Source organism: Heterostelium album (genome assembly GCF_000004825.1).
Source record: "Heterostelium album PN500 unplaced genomic scaffold PPL_scaffold2, whole genome shotgun sequence".
Taxonomy (NCBI): domain Eukaryota; phylum Evosea; class Eumycetozoa; order Acytosteliales; family Acytosteliaceae; genus Heterostelium; species Heterostelium album.
In genome coordinates this window covers 2172025-2186300 of record NW_008805064.1, presented here as the reverse complement: position 1 = coordinate 2186300, position 14276 = coordinate 2172025, and the positions used below count along the sequence as shown (strand labels likewise).

The window sequence follows — 14276 nt, the reverse complement described above, 5'->3', positions numbered from 1 at the left end:
TTTCTGTGATTTATTTGCAATAAAACAGTGAGGATTAACGGATTTTGAAATGGGGTGATATTGGATTTAAAAAAACATCAACCTTAGTAGTCCAAACTAAAGGTCTGGATATTTTTGAAAAAAAAAAAGTAAAAAATGAAAAAGAACAAAATTTTTAAAAAAATTATTTTTTTTATCTGAAATCAAAAAAAAAAAAGTGTCAAAAAATATCCAAGGTATTTGTAATTTTTGATGATGTTGGTCATTGGAATCAACATAAACAACTTTCATTCCATCACCAAAACCCCCAATCCTTAAAACTTTCAGCAAAGACCAAAATACCATGGCAATTATATGGCATTACACAATACATTCATTGACAAAAAAACACAATCTCCACGAATCTAATAATTAAATGTGCCCAAAAAAACAACTGATCGTGTATATTTTAAACCAAATTTTAAAAAAATAAAACAAAATAAAATAAATTTAAAAAATAAAAAAAATGATTAGATGTTTTTTTAAATGCTGACCACCAACCTTAAGCACCCAATCAAATTTCAAAATTAGTTTTGTTACATTAATTTAATTAATTAATTATTATTTTGTCTATCGAATTACTTTGGTTTAGGTGTATTTTCGAAATAGAAAGACATGTCAGTAAAAACAACTTCGATTTCTATCTCTTGGGTGAGTGTAATGTTCAATGGTGATGTTATCTTGTCACTTAAGATTGGTTGTTTTGTCCAGTATTCGTAGGCTTCATAAAATTCACCTTTTCCATCGCGGCAATGTGGACAAGGAATAGTCTTTTCAATGATTGTTTGGAACTCCTTGGCAGTTGTACCAAAAGGAATTGGAACAGAGTAATACCAAAATGTACCTCTATGTCTTATATAAACAACTATATAACATTAATAATAATAATAATAATAATAATAATAATAATATAATAATAATAGAAGTAGTAATAGCTATTGTTAGTATAAATCATAAATTACAGTAAATGTTCTTGATGATTTAATCATACCAATTCCTTTTGATGGATTCCAATCGCTTGGTACCTTTATATATTTATCACGTTTCTCTTGATCGCCGAATACCATACCGACATCCTTACGATGGAGATCGGCTATTCTGTAGCAAACTCTACATTCGGCACCAATTCTTGCAATGTCTACCATTGCTGTCCAATCTTTGGTGGGACCAGTCTTCTTCCACTCTAAATACTTTTGATATTCATCGTCGTGCTTATCTAAATATAACAAATACTCTGCCAACTTCTCTGGTGACTCGAAATCCTGTGCGAATATAACCGAATGGTTATTTGGAGCAAACTTTAAGCCATTGGGTGCACCATCATACACTATAGATGTTGTTTAATGTATAAAGTTAGTTAATCTGAAAGAGAAAAATATCTAATAAACTATTAATCGATTAATAACTACATACATGGTACAGAACCAACTGCCAATACTCCAAACAGTTTCTCAGTAACATAATCATCGGCATTGGAATTCTCGAATGCCATAATGAATTTATAGGTTTCACCTATTCTTAACTTTTGTCCGTTGTAATCATTGGGGATTCCATTTCTACTGGGAATTTCCTTGTTGGTTTCACATCTACCATAGGAATCTACTTTAGCACCAGCCTTGTCCAATCTTCTCAACCATTCCAATCTCTTTTGTGGTACACAATTTGAAATAAATGCTGCAACCAATCCTTGTGATTTCGAATCCTATCATTATAAAATTGAATTTAAAAGATTAGCATAAATATTGATCAATATTAATCAATATAGTTTATAAATTATTACCTTTGGTTTTGGTTCTTCTGCATAGGTGTATTGATTCCAACCAAACATTGGAAGTGGTACATCGGTGTCCAAGTAAATTCCTGACACTATATCATATGAATTCTTATTCGCTGGTACATTCTCCATTGTGAAATAAACTGATTTCGTACATTTACCAGTGCCACGGTAGAATATACTGCCATCGGAGTAACCTCTTCCTCCTCCTTCATTTAAACAAGGAATTTCACAATTTGAATCCTAAAATCAAATAAGTATTTGTTTTAGGAATTAACAAATAAATAAAATAAAAAAATACGATTACTTACTTCTCTATACCAAGAGTTGAAACCAAATATAACAGGTTGTTTTTGATAGTCTCTTTTATTGGAATAATGGCATTTATCTTTTTTAGGATGGTTCCATCTCCATTTAATATCAGTTTCCTCTATATATAATCTAATATTTGAATCTCCATCCTCTTTTGATGCTCTAACTATATTTTTTACTGATTTGGGAGTTGAATGATTTATTGAATTTATTTTTATTTTATCTGTCTTTCCATGATTGTGATGAATTTTTTCTTCTCCGTTTGAAATACTACTATTACTCTTATTTATAATAGAAATTGAATCAAATCCACTCGATTGTAGAAAATGATAATTAAAAAAAACAAATAATGATACAATAATAGCAAAAACTAGTTTATTATATTTTTTAGATAAAACAATAGCCATTTTATTGAATAAAATTGAAAAACTAATAATCCTTATTCTTTAATTACTTTTATAAACTTATTTCAATTTTTTTATATTATTAACAAATAAACTAACTAAAAAATAATATTGTCAACTTCTCAATCAAATGAGATTACACAATTTCACTCATTTCCAGACTTATTATACATAAAACCCTAGTATTAAATATATTTGGTGGTTAATTATTTGATTTATTGTTTTCAATATCATTAAAAAAAAAACGGACTATCTTTATTTTCCATATACTAACCAATAAAATAGAGAATTGAATGTTGTTTGTTGAAAAATATAAATAAATTTATATACATATTTATACCCACATACACAGTTTTAACACCATTCCGTAATTAATTTTCAACCCCCTCACCCAAGTATTAAAAAATCTGATTAACTATTTATTTTATGTGATTAAAATAAATAATTATTTTAATTTAATGATTGGATTTACAACATTATGTATTAAATGACTAATTTGGAAATTATTGTTAACTCGTTAAAGGGTTATAGAAACTGTAAATGATGAAAAACATAAATATCAAAAAAAATAGATAATCGAGATATTTTCTTTTGTCAAAATTCAATATTGAATATCATAATATCTGTGTTCATTTAAAAGTCTGATTTAGAACTACAAATTGTTAATTGTTAAAAAATAATAATAATCAATACAAAATAAAACGGAATTGATTACTTCACTTCATTAATCGTACAATGATGATGATGATTGTTTAAGTTGCAACTTTTGAATAAAAATATAATTTTGTTTTGTTTTTTTTTTTTATTATCTTAATTGACAACAGATATATCATTCTTTTTGTTTGTTTTTAATTGAATTATTTAATTTTTTGGATTATTATAATTATTAGATGTTATTACAGATTCTGATCAGTATTGATTTAGAGTATCTCTTGTAACAGTACCAAATTGATCACGCATTGCTTCAAAATTTCTATATGTATAACCGATGAAAGGAATGTCGAATGAATTGATTTTTCTCCTTGACTTTGAGACTGGCATCGGCTCGGGATGGGTGGCCGATGGCTCCTCGTCGTAGTGATCAAAGTTGGATGTGTCGAGTGGCGATGTCAGTTGTGGTACAATGGGTGGAGTGGATTCTCTGAGCGACTTCCAGTTGACGCCCTTGAAGAAGGGGTGCGCTTGGATCTCCTCGGCGCCGTTCGCACCGATACGACGGTACGAGTCGGTGAGTAAACGCTCAATGAGGTCCTGTGCTTCGGGACTGAGAGAAACCTCTGCTTTTGCCTCCTCCATGATCTTGGGCAGGGTGTACTTCCAGTTCATGATCTTGTGGTAGGTCTCACGCTGTGTCTCCGAGCAGAACGGCGGGTATCCGACGAGCATCTCAAACATGATAACACCGACTGACCACCAATCGCACTCGGCGCTGTAGCCGTTCTGCATCAGAACTTCGGGTGCGGTGTAGTCGGGTGTTCCGACGTTGGAGTAGGCAAGCACACGACGCTGTCTCTTCCAAGAGTCGAAACGGGCGGCTCTTCCCAGACTAGTTTTGTCCTCCTCCGTCAAACTGTCGCTCTCGTACTTTTTATAAATCTCTGCCAGTGTTGGCACTCTGTTTGTCTGCAATCCCGTACACAGACCGAAATCGCTGACCTTGATATGACCCTTGGAGTCGATTAAAAGATTGTCTGGCTTGATGTCCCTGTGAATATAACTCATTTTGTGTATAGAATGAAGCGCAAGCACCGTCTCTGCAATATAGAAACGTGTGGCATCCTCTGTAAAAGTATCATATTTTATAAGTTGTGTCATCATATCTCCACCCGGAACATATTCCATAATTAAATACAAATAATTGGTATCCTAGAAAAAACAAAATAAAACAATACATAAAAATATTAATATGTGTATTTATTAATTATTAAACAATATTATGTGTTATTTTTAAAACTTACTTGAAATGAATAATATAAACTGACGATCCATGGATTATTTCCATTGACATTGTTATTATCTGCAAGAATATCTCTTTCACTTCTTACATGAACAGTCTATAGATAGATAATATTTAATTTAAAAGAGTTTGTAAGTATATTATTTTTTTTCTTTGTTTAGAATCAATCAATTCCATGGATTTGATAATGTTGTTTTGTTTGATAGTTACTTGGTGTTTTTCGATCATCTTTGATTTATCCAATTTCTTCATTGCGAAAACCTTGTTGTTCTTTTTCATTTTTACAAGACGAACCTCACCAAATGCACCACGTCCAATGATTCTTATCGATTCGAATGAATGTCCTGTCAATCTGATTCTACGTGATTTTATATATTCAGTTTCCTTCTTATCGAGTTCTCTTCTCTTTACTGCTCTCTGTTCCTCCTTTAGACTTAACTCTTCCATTCTTGTCTCAAGATGTAGACGTCTAATAATAATAATAATAAAAATAATAATAATAATAATAGTAGTAGCAACGATAATAACAAATAATTAATAAATGATCAATGTGATGTGAAATTGATATTGATATTGTTTACCTTTCTTCTCTTTCTTTTAGAGATTTAAATAAAGATGTATAGTATTGTTCAATTGAAACCTTTGTTGCGATAGCAGCATCGATTGTCTCTTTTGAAAAGGTAGAGACATCGTCTTCCTCCTCATCGTAATCATCTTCCTCACCACCTTCTTCATATTCCTCTCCATTGTATTCAGAGTCATCAGTTGGATCTTCTATATCTGCACCCTCCTGACTCTCTTTTATACTTAATTCATTCATCTTTTTTGATGCATCCATCATTTTCTACTACTACTACTACTACTACTACTATATTTTACTATACTACTACTATAACAATTGATTGATTGATTGATTGACTAAAATTACTTTTTTATTTATTTTTTACTTTTATTTATTAATAACACAACAACAACAATAATAATAATGATAATGATAATAATTATATATTTGGTTTAAACTAAATTAATGAGATATAAAAAATTTGAGTAACACACTTATTATTAATACATAAATAAAATACAAATCAAACAATTTTGTTTTGTTTTTTTTGATTAGTTTTTTTTTTTGTTCATGTTTTTTTTTTTTTTGGAAATTAGTTATTGATTGATTGACTGACTGATTGATTGTTTTGATTATTATTATTATGCTTTTATCTTTGATAAATCATAACTTAATCTAATCTTAAAATTTTACTCTTAAGAAAATTGATTATTGTTGTGTTGGAAAATGCACTATTACTATTATTTTACTGATTAATACTGTTGCTGATTGTTATACAATTGTTATTTTATTACTGTTATTTATATTTATTGGATCAAAAACAAAAAAAAAGTTATAAATTTATTGTTGTCATAAAAAAAATTTTTATTGCTTATTTTTTGTTTATTTTTTTTAATTTTTTTCGACCGCGGTAACCACCTGATTGATCCCAAAATTTTTAATTATTTTTGTTTTTTTTAATGTTGTAAAAAAACTCTTTGCATCATCAGTTTTTTTTTTTTTGCAAAATCTTAATTGTTTTTTGTTTTTTTTTTTTTGGCAAAATGATCAAATTTTTTTTTCCCCAACCATATTTAATCATCTTTTAAAAGTGGCAAAAAGTCCATCACCTCCTTTCTGGAGTTAGAGGGTCAACATGGTAAAAACAGATTTGGTGCTTGTGTACACACCTGAGTGATTCCTGCCTGTCTTTGTGTGGACTCATGTTGCAGCTTGATATCGGAGATTGATCAATGAGTGGAGTTACCATATCAATAAAATAGTAATTTCCCAATGTATCTTAATTTTCTAGTCTATAGAGCAATATAAATTTATCATGATAGATACGTAATTATCGATTTTTAAAATAAATAGGATTGTTATTACTTTTATTTATTAAACAATAAAGTGAAACAAGCAGTTTGAATTTGAATTGCATTGTTGTTATTGGATTGAATCAATTTAGTTTAAACTAAATTGATTCTCTCCATTATATTTATATCTATATGTTCATCTGCAGTGGTCGTAGTGGTTGTAGTAGTAGTAGTTGTTGTTGTAGTGGTTGTTGTTGTTGTTGGCAATGATTGGTTATTTGTATTGTCATTATCATCAATTAACTCTGAATCAGAAGCAGTAGAAGCAGCAGCAGTATCACCAACACCACTACCAGCCTTTGTAGAAGATTGTTCCGATGGATCTTTATCAATGTCACGCTTGCAGAATGGACATGATTTGTCGATGATCAACCAACGATCTATACAATCCAAATGATAGTGATGATTGCATGGTAAGATTCTTATCTTGTCATCTTCGATATACTCTGACAGACAGATTGCACAGCTTGTATCGTCTTTGGCCAACAATCCAACCTTATACTTCTTTATAGACAGCTTTCTAATCATAGAGTCAGTGGCACCTCTGCTTACACTGGCAGCTCGGTCTGTCGCCTCGAAATTCAGTCCCAATCTTAACAGTGAGAAAACACAAGAGCAACAACAAAAAATGAATCCCAACGAACAAATGATTATCTGTATTATAACAACACTATAAATAACCCAAAATAAATATGGTGCAGATGATGGCTATAAACAAATCAGTATTAATATTAATATTAAAGTTATCATTAATCTTTAGAGATGTAAAAGGTAATTTAACATACACATTGGTCACTTGACTTTGCTTTAAAAGTTAGAATGACACCAACGATAAACCAAATGACATAAGATGAACTTAAAATTCTATAAAATATTTGAAAGATAAAATGTATTCTAAAAAAAAAAAAGAATTGTTTGTTTGTTAGTTAGTCTTTGTTTTTTGTTATCAAATGATCATTATGTAGATCTATCGGCTTTTTCATACCTTGCTAAATATGGTATTATATTACCATCGGTATCTGTAGGTGAAATATCAAAAAATAGGAATAACAAATTGATGATCAGTGATGCTTGAATGATGATTTGTATGGTGGCCCATTGTTTCAATGGGAAGTCACAGCTTTGATTCCAATCGGTCATCAACGCTACCAATAAGACTGTAGATACAGGTAATAGATATAATATACATAAGAATCGAATTTGTCTGCAAAATAATTATAAATATTTTGAAAGGTTAGTAAATGTGCTATGTTTATTAAATTCATCATATCTTATCCTATCTTATCTTATCTTATCTTAATATTTACTTTAAAAAACCACTAAAAGTCATAGGTCTTGTCAGTTCATTTTGAATATAAAGTATATTCTGTGCTTCACTTCCGATTTCGTTGGTAAGTAGGTCAGCACCTTCATCGATACCATTCGTAGCAGCTGTACCATTATCATGACGAGCGTCATCACTATTTATATCTACAATATGTTGCACTTGTTCCGAAGATTGTAATCCTAAATTGACATTGTTGTTCGTTGTTTGTTGTTCATTTGATATTACATTATTACTATTATTACTATTATTACTTTTATTATTATTAATTCTAAAATTTGATCTATTATTTAATTCTATTTCATTACTATTATTATTATTATTACTGTTGTTGTTAAGTTTATATATTTTTGATTTATATTTTTGTACAATTGGTGAATGTAAATGTTCGTTTTGATGTTCGTTGTCGGTTTCTTTGATTTCGAGAGAGTTGAGTTGGTTCTCTTTCAATCTCTTTTCATAGTTTAGCTTTTCGTTTATTAGATATTCTTTTTCCTCTTCGCTGTCATACTCTTCAGGATTCAACGATAGTTTATGAATGTCTTCATCTTTATCATTTATATGAACACCACCTTTACTATGACTATTTATTGATTGCTGTTTTTTAAAGTCATTTTCATCTTCAGGTTCACTCTCACTACTACTGCTACTATCTACATCTACATTTTGTATTCTTTTAAATTTTGTATTTCTAATTCTACTATTTTTGCTATTCATACTATTTATTTTAATATCTTAAAAGTACTAAGTAAAATAACTAAAAAAAACTAACTAAATTCCTCATAATCTATATTATTAGATTTATGAAATTAATCTTTTAATTAATTTTAAAATTAATATCTAAAAAAAAACAAAATTAAAAAAAAAAATTTAACAAATTATTTTCAAAGTTAAAAGTGTGCAATGACTATAGTTCAATTCAATGTTGTTGGTATTACTAAAGTGTATTTTCACCAACCAACGAAAATTATTTATTTATTTATTTTCGTTAATTACTCAAAGTTCAAAAAAAAGGTTAACTTATTTTTATTTAAGTAAAATTAAAATATAAAAGTTAACTAACTCTTGATTATTTATACTTATACCTATAAGATATTATTTGTTGATGATCAAAAACAAAAAAAGATTTTTAGAATCTTTATTATTCTGACTTGATGATGTGTGTGGTTGATCGAAAAACATCAAAAGAAAACTCTCAAGAACTTTTTACAAATTTTTTTTTTATTTTTCTGTTGTTTTTTTTTTTCCAAGCCTCAAGAAACATCCTTTTAAAACCAAATAGAAATTTAATTTGAATAATTGTCGTTTAATATTTAAAGAATTTCTTTTTTTATATATATATATTATTTGTATACAACAACAATAGCTACTACTATAGTTATTTTTAGAAAATGATAAAATCATCAACAACATTCTATTTAGTGTTTGCAATTATTTTATTGGTTAGTTTGGTTAGTGCCATTGGAGTACATCAAAGAAGCAACAATGACGACAACAACAACAACAATGAGATCAAATCGAGTATGAAGCTAAGAGCTGAACCATATCGTAAGAGTGGAATCGAATGTCCCGATGGAAGTTACTGTGACTCTGGTTCCACCTGTTGTCCAAGTGGCAACGGTGGTTACAGTTGTTGTCCATCGGCAGGAGCATCGTGCTGCAGTGACTTCAAACACTGTTGCCCAGCCGGTTTCACCTGTAGTATGTATCGACGACACCTTTGTTTTTATCATGATTGTCAGTACAAAAAAAATTAACAACATTTTCTTATTTTTAAATTAGCTGACAATGGCAATTTATGTATCCCTCCCCAGTACCGATATGGACACATCTATTCAAAGTAAAAACGATTACTATGACTCGAGTCAAAACACTACTTTTATATATTTTAAGATCGATCAGATAAGAAACATGACAATTTAGATAGGTCGACTATTCTAGTTGTCAATATTAATAATAGTACAACCTTTTTTTTTTCGCACACAAAAAAACACCACACCATGTTCAATCAAGCAAATCGCTGCTATGATTCATTCAATAACTTTAATATAAGCCGTTCAAGTTAAAGTATAATCATAAATAAAATGTAAATTTCTAATATATATAATAATAATAATGTAAATAACTTTACTTTTTCTTTCATTCATCTTTAAAGTATTGTTGAATCATTTCAATGATTAGAATTTTTGTTTGTTTAATAAAATCTACATTTTAGTCAACATGTAGTGTTGTTATTTATTTGATTGATTGATTGATTTGATTTGATTTGATTTGATTTGATTTGATTGTTGGTTGTGTGGTAAGAACTACTTGTTGTTATATTCGTTGAAGGTTTTGTATGTATGATGTAACTATAATTTAAATACTATAACTTTTAATAAATTGTTGCTATAATGATTGATCGATTATTTATTTATTGTGATAATCCTTTGGCAACTCTTTCGGCATGGACATCCTTCCACAATTTCTAAATGATTTGATTATAAAATAAATTAGTTTCAAATCTATCTATTTTCTTCTTCATTGATCAATGAATCAAACAGTCATAAATCTATCATTTGTCTATAATCTATCTATATTATTTATATTATTTTTAATTTATAAACTACAGGTTGTGTAGAATAGATTGAGATTGTTCTTGTTGTTGTAGTTGTTGTCGTTATTATTTTGAATCTATAATGTAAATCTTGTCTTAACATTATTTATTTTTTCTCAAACTATTAATTAATTTAGCTAGCTTATTTATTGGTTGATTTATCTATTTGTTCTGTTTGATGTTGATTTCATTGATTATATTATAAATTGATTGTGTTCACTAAATTGTTATTTGAAAACCTACACCCTTGTTAATGCTATTCCATGAGTTATCAACGAGACCATGGATGGAGCTTTCGAAAACAAAAGCACTGACAACGACGGTAGCGATGAAAGTAGAGTTTCTCTTGAAGAGAGTCTTGTATAAAATTCCAGTGAATCTTTCCATTGTTAATATTAATATTGCTTGCAAACTAATAGTTATTATGAATAATATATGATCAGCCTCACACACGAATAAAATGATCACCAAACACTCAAAAAATTTGAAATTTTTGAAAAATCATAGTCACGTTACAATTTGATTCACCAAAATTTTCGATTCATTCATTTTATCATAGAACTTTTACAATCAATCTCTAATTAGATTTCATTGTATTGTATATAATATTCAAATAAACCATCATTAAAAAAACTTTATTTAAAATTTATATATATATTTTTTTTTTAGTTTTTATTTCTATTTGTGATGTGTAAAAGTAAACTAACTATTTGGAAGATTGATTGTTTTGATTGATTAACTTTGAATTTCAAATAGATAAATTAAATAAATATAATTTAGTAGATATTTGAATCAGATTGATTGTTTTGTTTTCGATCAGAGTCAATGCACCCATTGATTTTAATCCAAATGAGATACTAGATATTTATTAAAATAATGATACCCAAAATTTTACTAACACGATAAATTTGAATTCAAATTTTTTTTTATATTTTTAACCTATTTTTTTTGTTTTGTTTTTTTTTTTTTTTTTGTTATTTTTTTCAATTTAAAACACAAGATCAATAATTATATATTTATAATTTATTTTGATTTGTATTATTTAATTAATTAATTTTTTTTTTATAGAAACAGAAAAAGATATAATAGCTATATAAAGTTATAGTAGATTCAATTTTTTTGTTTTTATTTTTTTCCTGTAGATAATAATAATAATAATAAAAAAAAAAGTAATTTTAAATATAAAAGTAACTTCAATAATAATAATATAAAGATGGGTATGATCAGATCGTTTTCGTATAATCAATCATCTTTAAATATCGTTACAAGCATAGTAATAACAATTAAATGATGATCAGATCATCATCATCATTAGTTGATCGTTAGATCTTCATCTTTAACTTCACAATAAAAAAAAATAAAATAAAATAAAAAAACAAAAAACCGTTAAAGATAGAGATTCAAACAAAGTTAATATTGTTATTATTATCAGTATTGATATTAAAGATGAAAGATTACAGAAGAATATAAAACAAACAAAAAAAAAGTAAGAGCAGATTATTAATATTTATCATTTCAATTCAAATAAAAACTATAATTAAATATATTTAGCATCAACACCAGAATCGGATGATTATCACCCAATCGTTATTCTTATCGACGAATTGAAGAATGATGATATTCAATTAAGATTAAACTCAATTCGTAAATTACAATCTATTGCAAAGGCATTGGGACCAGAGAGAACTCGTAGTGAACTCATTCCATATCTTCAAGGTCAGTAGTAGTAGTAGTAGTAGTATTTTTAAAATAATAATAATAAAAATAATATAGTAAGAGAGAGATAAAGAGGATAAAGAAATATTAATTATAAGATTATCTATTTACAATTAATTGTAGACTCTGTATTGGAAGATGAAGATGAAGTTTTAGTAGCGTTGGCAGAGGAACTAGGTAAACTTACAGATTTCGTCGGTGGAAATGAACATGCTACATGTTTGTTACCACCACTACAGATGTTGGCTGGTGCAGAGGAAGTCGTTGTCAGAGAGAAAGCAGTCGATGCACTCAACAAGATCTGTTCTGAATTATCACAATCTGCATTCGAAGACTGTTTCCTTCCACTCTTGCTCAACCTCTCCAAAGCCGATTGGTTCACCTCGCGTACCTCTGCATGTGGTTTGCTCACCGTTGCATACCCAAGAGCATCATCTGAAATGAAAAAGAATTTGAGAAAGTAAGTTTGTTTTTTTAAAACATTAATCAATCAATTAATCAATAACAATAATATCTAACATTTGATGGTTTATTTGTTCTTTTTTAAATAAATAGAACTTTCAGTACATTATGTCATGACGATACACCAATGGTTAGAAGAGCTGCTGCAACTCATTTAGGAGTATGTTAATCAATCAATCAATCAATCAATCGATCGATTATTAAGAAACAATATCATTAGCTAACTAACAAACTAACTAACTAACTAACGAAACTACCTATTTATTTATTATATATTTTTTAGAATTTCTCTAAACAAATTGAAAAGGATGCTGTTAAATCAGAGATGTTACCATTATTTACATTTTTAGCAAGCGATGAACAAGATTCCGTTAGATTATTGGGTGTCGAAAACTGTGCAATCATCGGATCTATGCTTAGCAACGAAGAGAATATCCAACACATCTTACCAATTTTGAAATCAAGTGCTCAAGATAAATCGTGGAGAGTTAGATATATGGTTGCTCGTTTATTCAAAGAGGTATGAATGATAAAAGCAATCAATCAATCAATACATTCGATTATCAATAATTATATATATATTCTAATCTATTTACATTATAATTAGTTATGTGATTCAATGGGACAAGAGATAACAAAGTCAGAGTTGGTTGGTTCATTCGTTAAATTGTTAAAGGATACTGAAGCAGAGGTACGTACTGAAGCAGCGCAGCGTGTTACAGAGGTATGCGCTTTGATCTCAAAGGATATGAGCGTCAAGAACATCTTGCCATGTGTCAAGGACTTGGTATCGGATGTTTCACAACACGTACGTGCAGCACTCGCACAAGTGATCATGGGATTGTGTCCAATCTTTGGTAAGGACGACACCTTGCAATATCTTTTGGAGTTGTTCCTCCAGTTGCTCAAGGACGACTTCCCCGATGTCCGTTTGAATATCATCTCCAAGTTGGACGCCGTCAACAAGGTCATCGGAATCGAGATGCTCTCACAGTCATTGTTGCCAGCGATTGTAGAGTTGGCCGAGGACCAACAATGGAGAGTCCGTCTTGCCATCATCGATTACATCCCATTGTTGGCATCACAATTGGGTGTCGAATTCTTTGACGAGAAGCTCGGTAACCTCTGTATGACCTGGTTGGGTGACCCCGTATTCTCAATCAGAGAGGCTGCCACCAACAACCTGAAGAAACTGACAGAGGTATTCGGTGTCGAATGGGCCAAATCAAATATCATTCCAAAAGTATTGACCTTACATTCACATCCAAATTATCTTTATCGTATGACCACTCTATTTTCTATTGGTGTAAGTATTTAATTAATCAAGGATTGATTCACAACAAATATTAATCAATCAATTAAAACAACAACAATAACAATAATAGGTTCTCTCACCAGTTGTTGGTAGTGATGTAATTGCAAGTTCTATGATTCCATTGTTGACAAAGATGGTCACTGATAAAGTACCAAACATCAGATTCAATGTTGCCAAAACATTCCAAATTATTATTCCATTACTCGATAGCACCATTGTACAATCAAGAGTTAAGCCATCACTTCTTAAACTTCTTGAGGACCCAGATAAAGATGTAAAATTCTACGCAAATCAAGCTCTTCAATTATGTTGAGATAAATGAACCAAAAAAAAAAAACAACAACAACCAACCAGCCAACCAACCATTCTATCACAATTCAAATTCCAAGATAATCAACCCAACACAAAACTACTAAATAATAATTTACTTTCTATATATAGTAATAATAATAATAATAATAATAACTTTTTTACTGTAGTTTAA

At 29.2% G+C, this 14276-nt stretch overlaps 5 protein-coding genes across 5 annotated transcripts; 2 read left to right on the top strand and 3 right to left on the bottom strand.

The window, feature by feature from the left end:
* Positions 1 to 172: 172 nt before the first annotated feature.
* fut3 (glycosyltransferase) lies at positions 173 to 2511 on the bottom strand (the record flags this gene model as incomplete). The annotated part of the gene is made up of 7 exons (XM_020573149.1): positions 173 to 176; positions 601 to 883; positions 1010 to 1345; positions 1432 to 1720; positions 1799 to 2035; positions 2104 to 2385; positions 2461 to 2511. 7 exons carry the CDS (start codon positions 2509 to 2511, stop codon positions 173 to 175), a joined length of 1482 nt encoding a protein of 493 aa, XP_020437266.1.
* A 906-nt stretch (positions 2512 to 3417) lies between these two features.
* On the bottom strand, positions 3418 to 5303 carry ndrB (putative protein serine/threonine kinase; the record flags this gene model as incomplete). The annotated part of the gene is made up of 4 exons (XM_020573148.1): positions 3418 to 4374; positions 4467 to 4562; positions 4676 to 4934; positions 5047 to 5303. 4 exons carry the CDS (start codon positions 5301 to 5303, stop codon positions 3418 to 3420), a joined length of 1569 nt encoding a protein of 522 aa, XP_020437265.1.
* Positions 5304 to 6472: 1169 nt separating this feature from the next.
* Positions 6473 to 8420, bottom strand: PPL_02155 (uncharacterized protein; the record flags this gene model as incomplete). The annotated part of the gene is made up of 4 exons (XM_020573147.1): positions 6473 to 7087; positions 7165 to 7243; positions 7365 to 7583; positions 7687 to 8420. 4 exons carry the CDS (start codon positions 8418 to 8420, stop codon positions 6473 to 6475), a joined length of 1647 nt encoding a protein of 548 aa, XP_020437264.1.
* Positions 8421 to 9094: 674 nt separating this feature from the next.
* On the top strand, positions 9095 to 9776 carry grn (granulin domain-containing protein; the record flags this gene model as incomplete). The annotated part of the gene is made up of 3 exons (XM_020573146.1): positions 9095 to 9404; positions 9597 to 9662; positions 9757 to 9776. 3 exons carry the CDS (start codon positions 9095 to 9097, stop codon positions 9774 to 9776), a joined length of 396 nt encoding a protein of 131 aa, XP_020437263.1.
* An 805-nt stretch (positions 9777 to 10581) lies between these two features.
* Positions 10582 to 14105, top strand: pppA (HEAT repeat domain-containing protein; the record flags this gene model as incomplete). The annotated part of the gene is made up of 10 exons (XM_020573145.1): positions 10582 to 10633; positions 10969 to 10990; positions 11368 to 11403; positions 11488 to 11516; positions 11851 to 12015; positions 12139 to 12475; positions 12571 to 12637; positions 12761 to 12997; positions 13085 to 13783; positions 13863 to 14105. 10 exons carry the CDS (start codon positions 10582 to 10584, stop codon positions 14103 to 14105), a joined length of 1887 nt encoding a protein of 628 aa, XP_020437262.1.
* Positions 14106 to 14276: the final 171 nt, after the last annotated feature.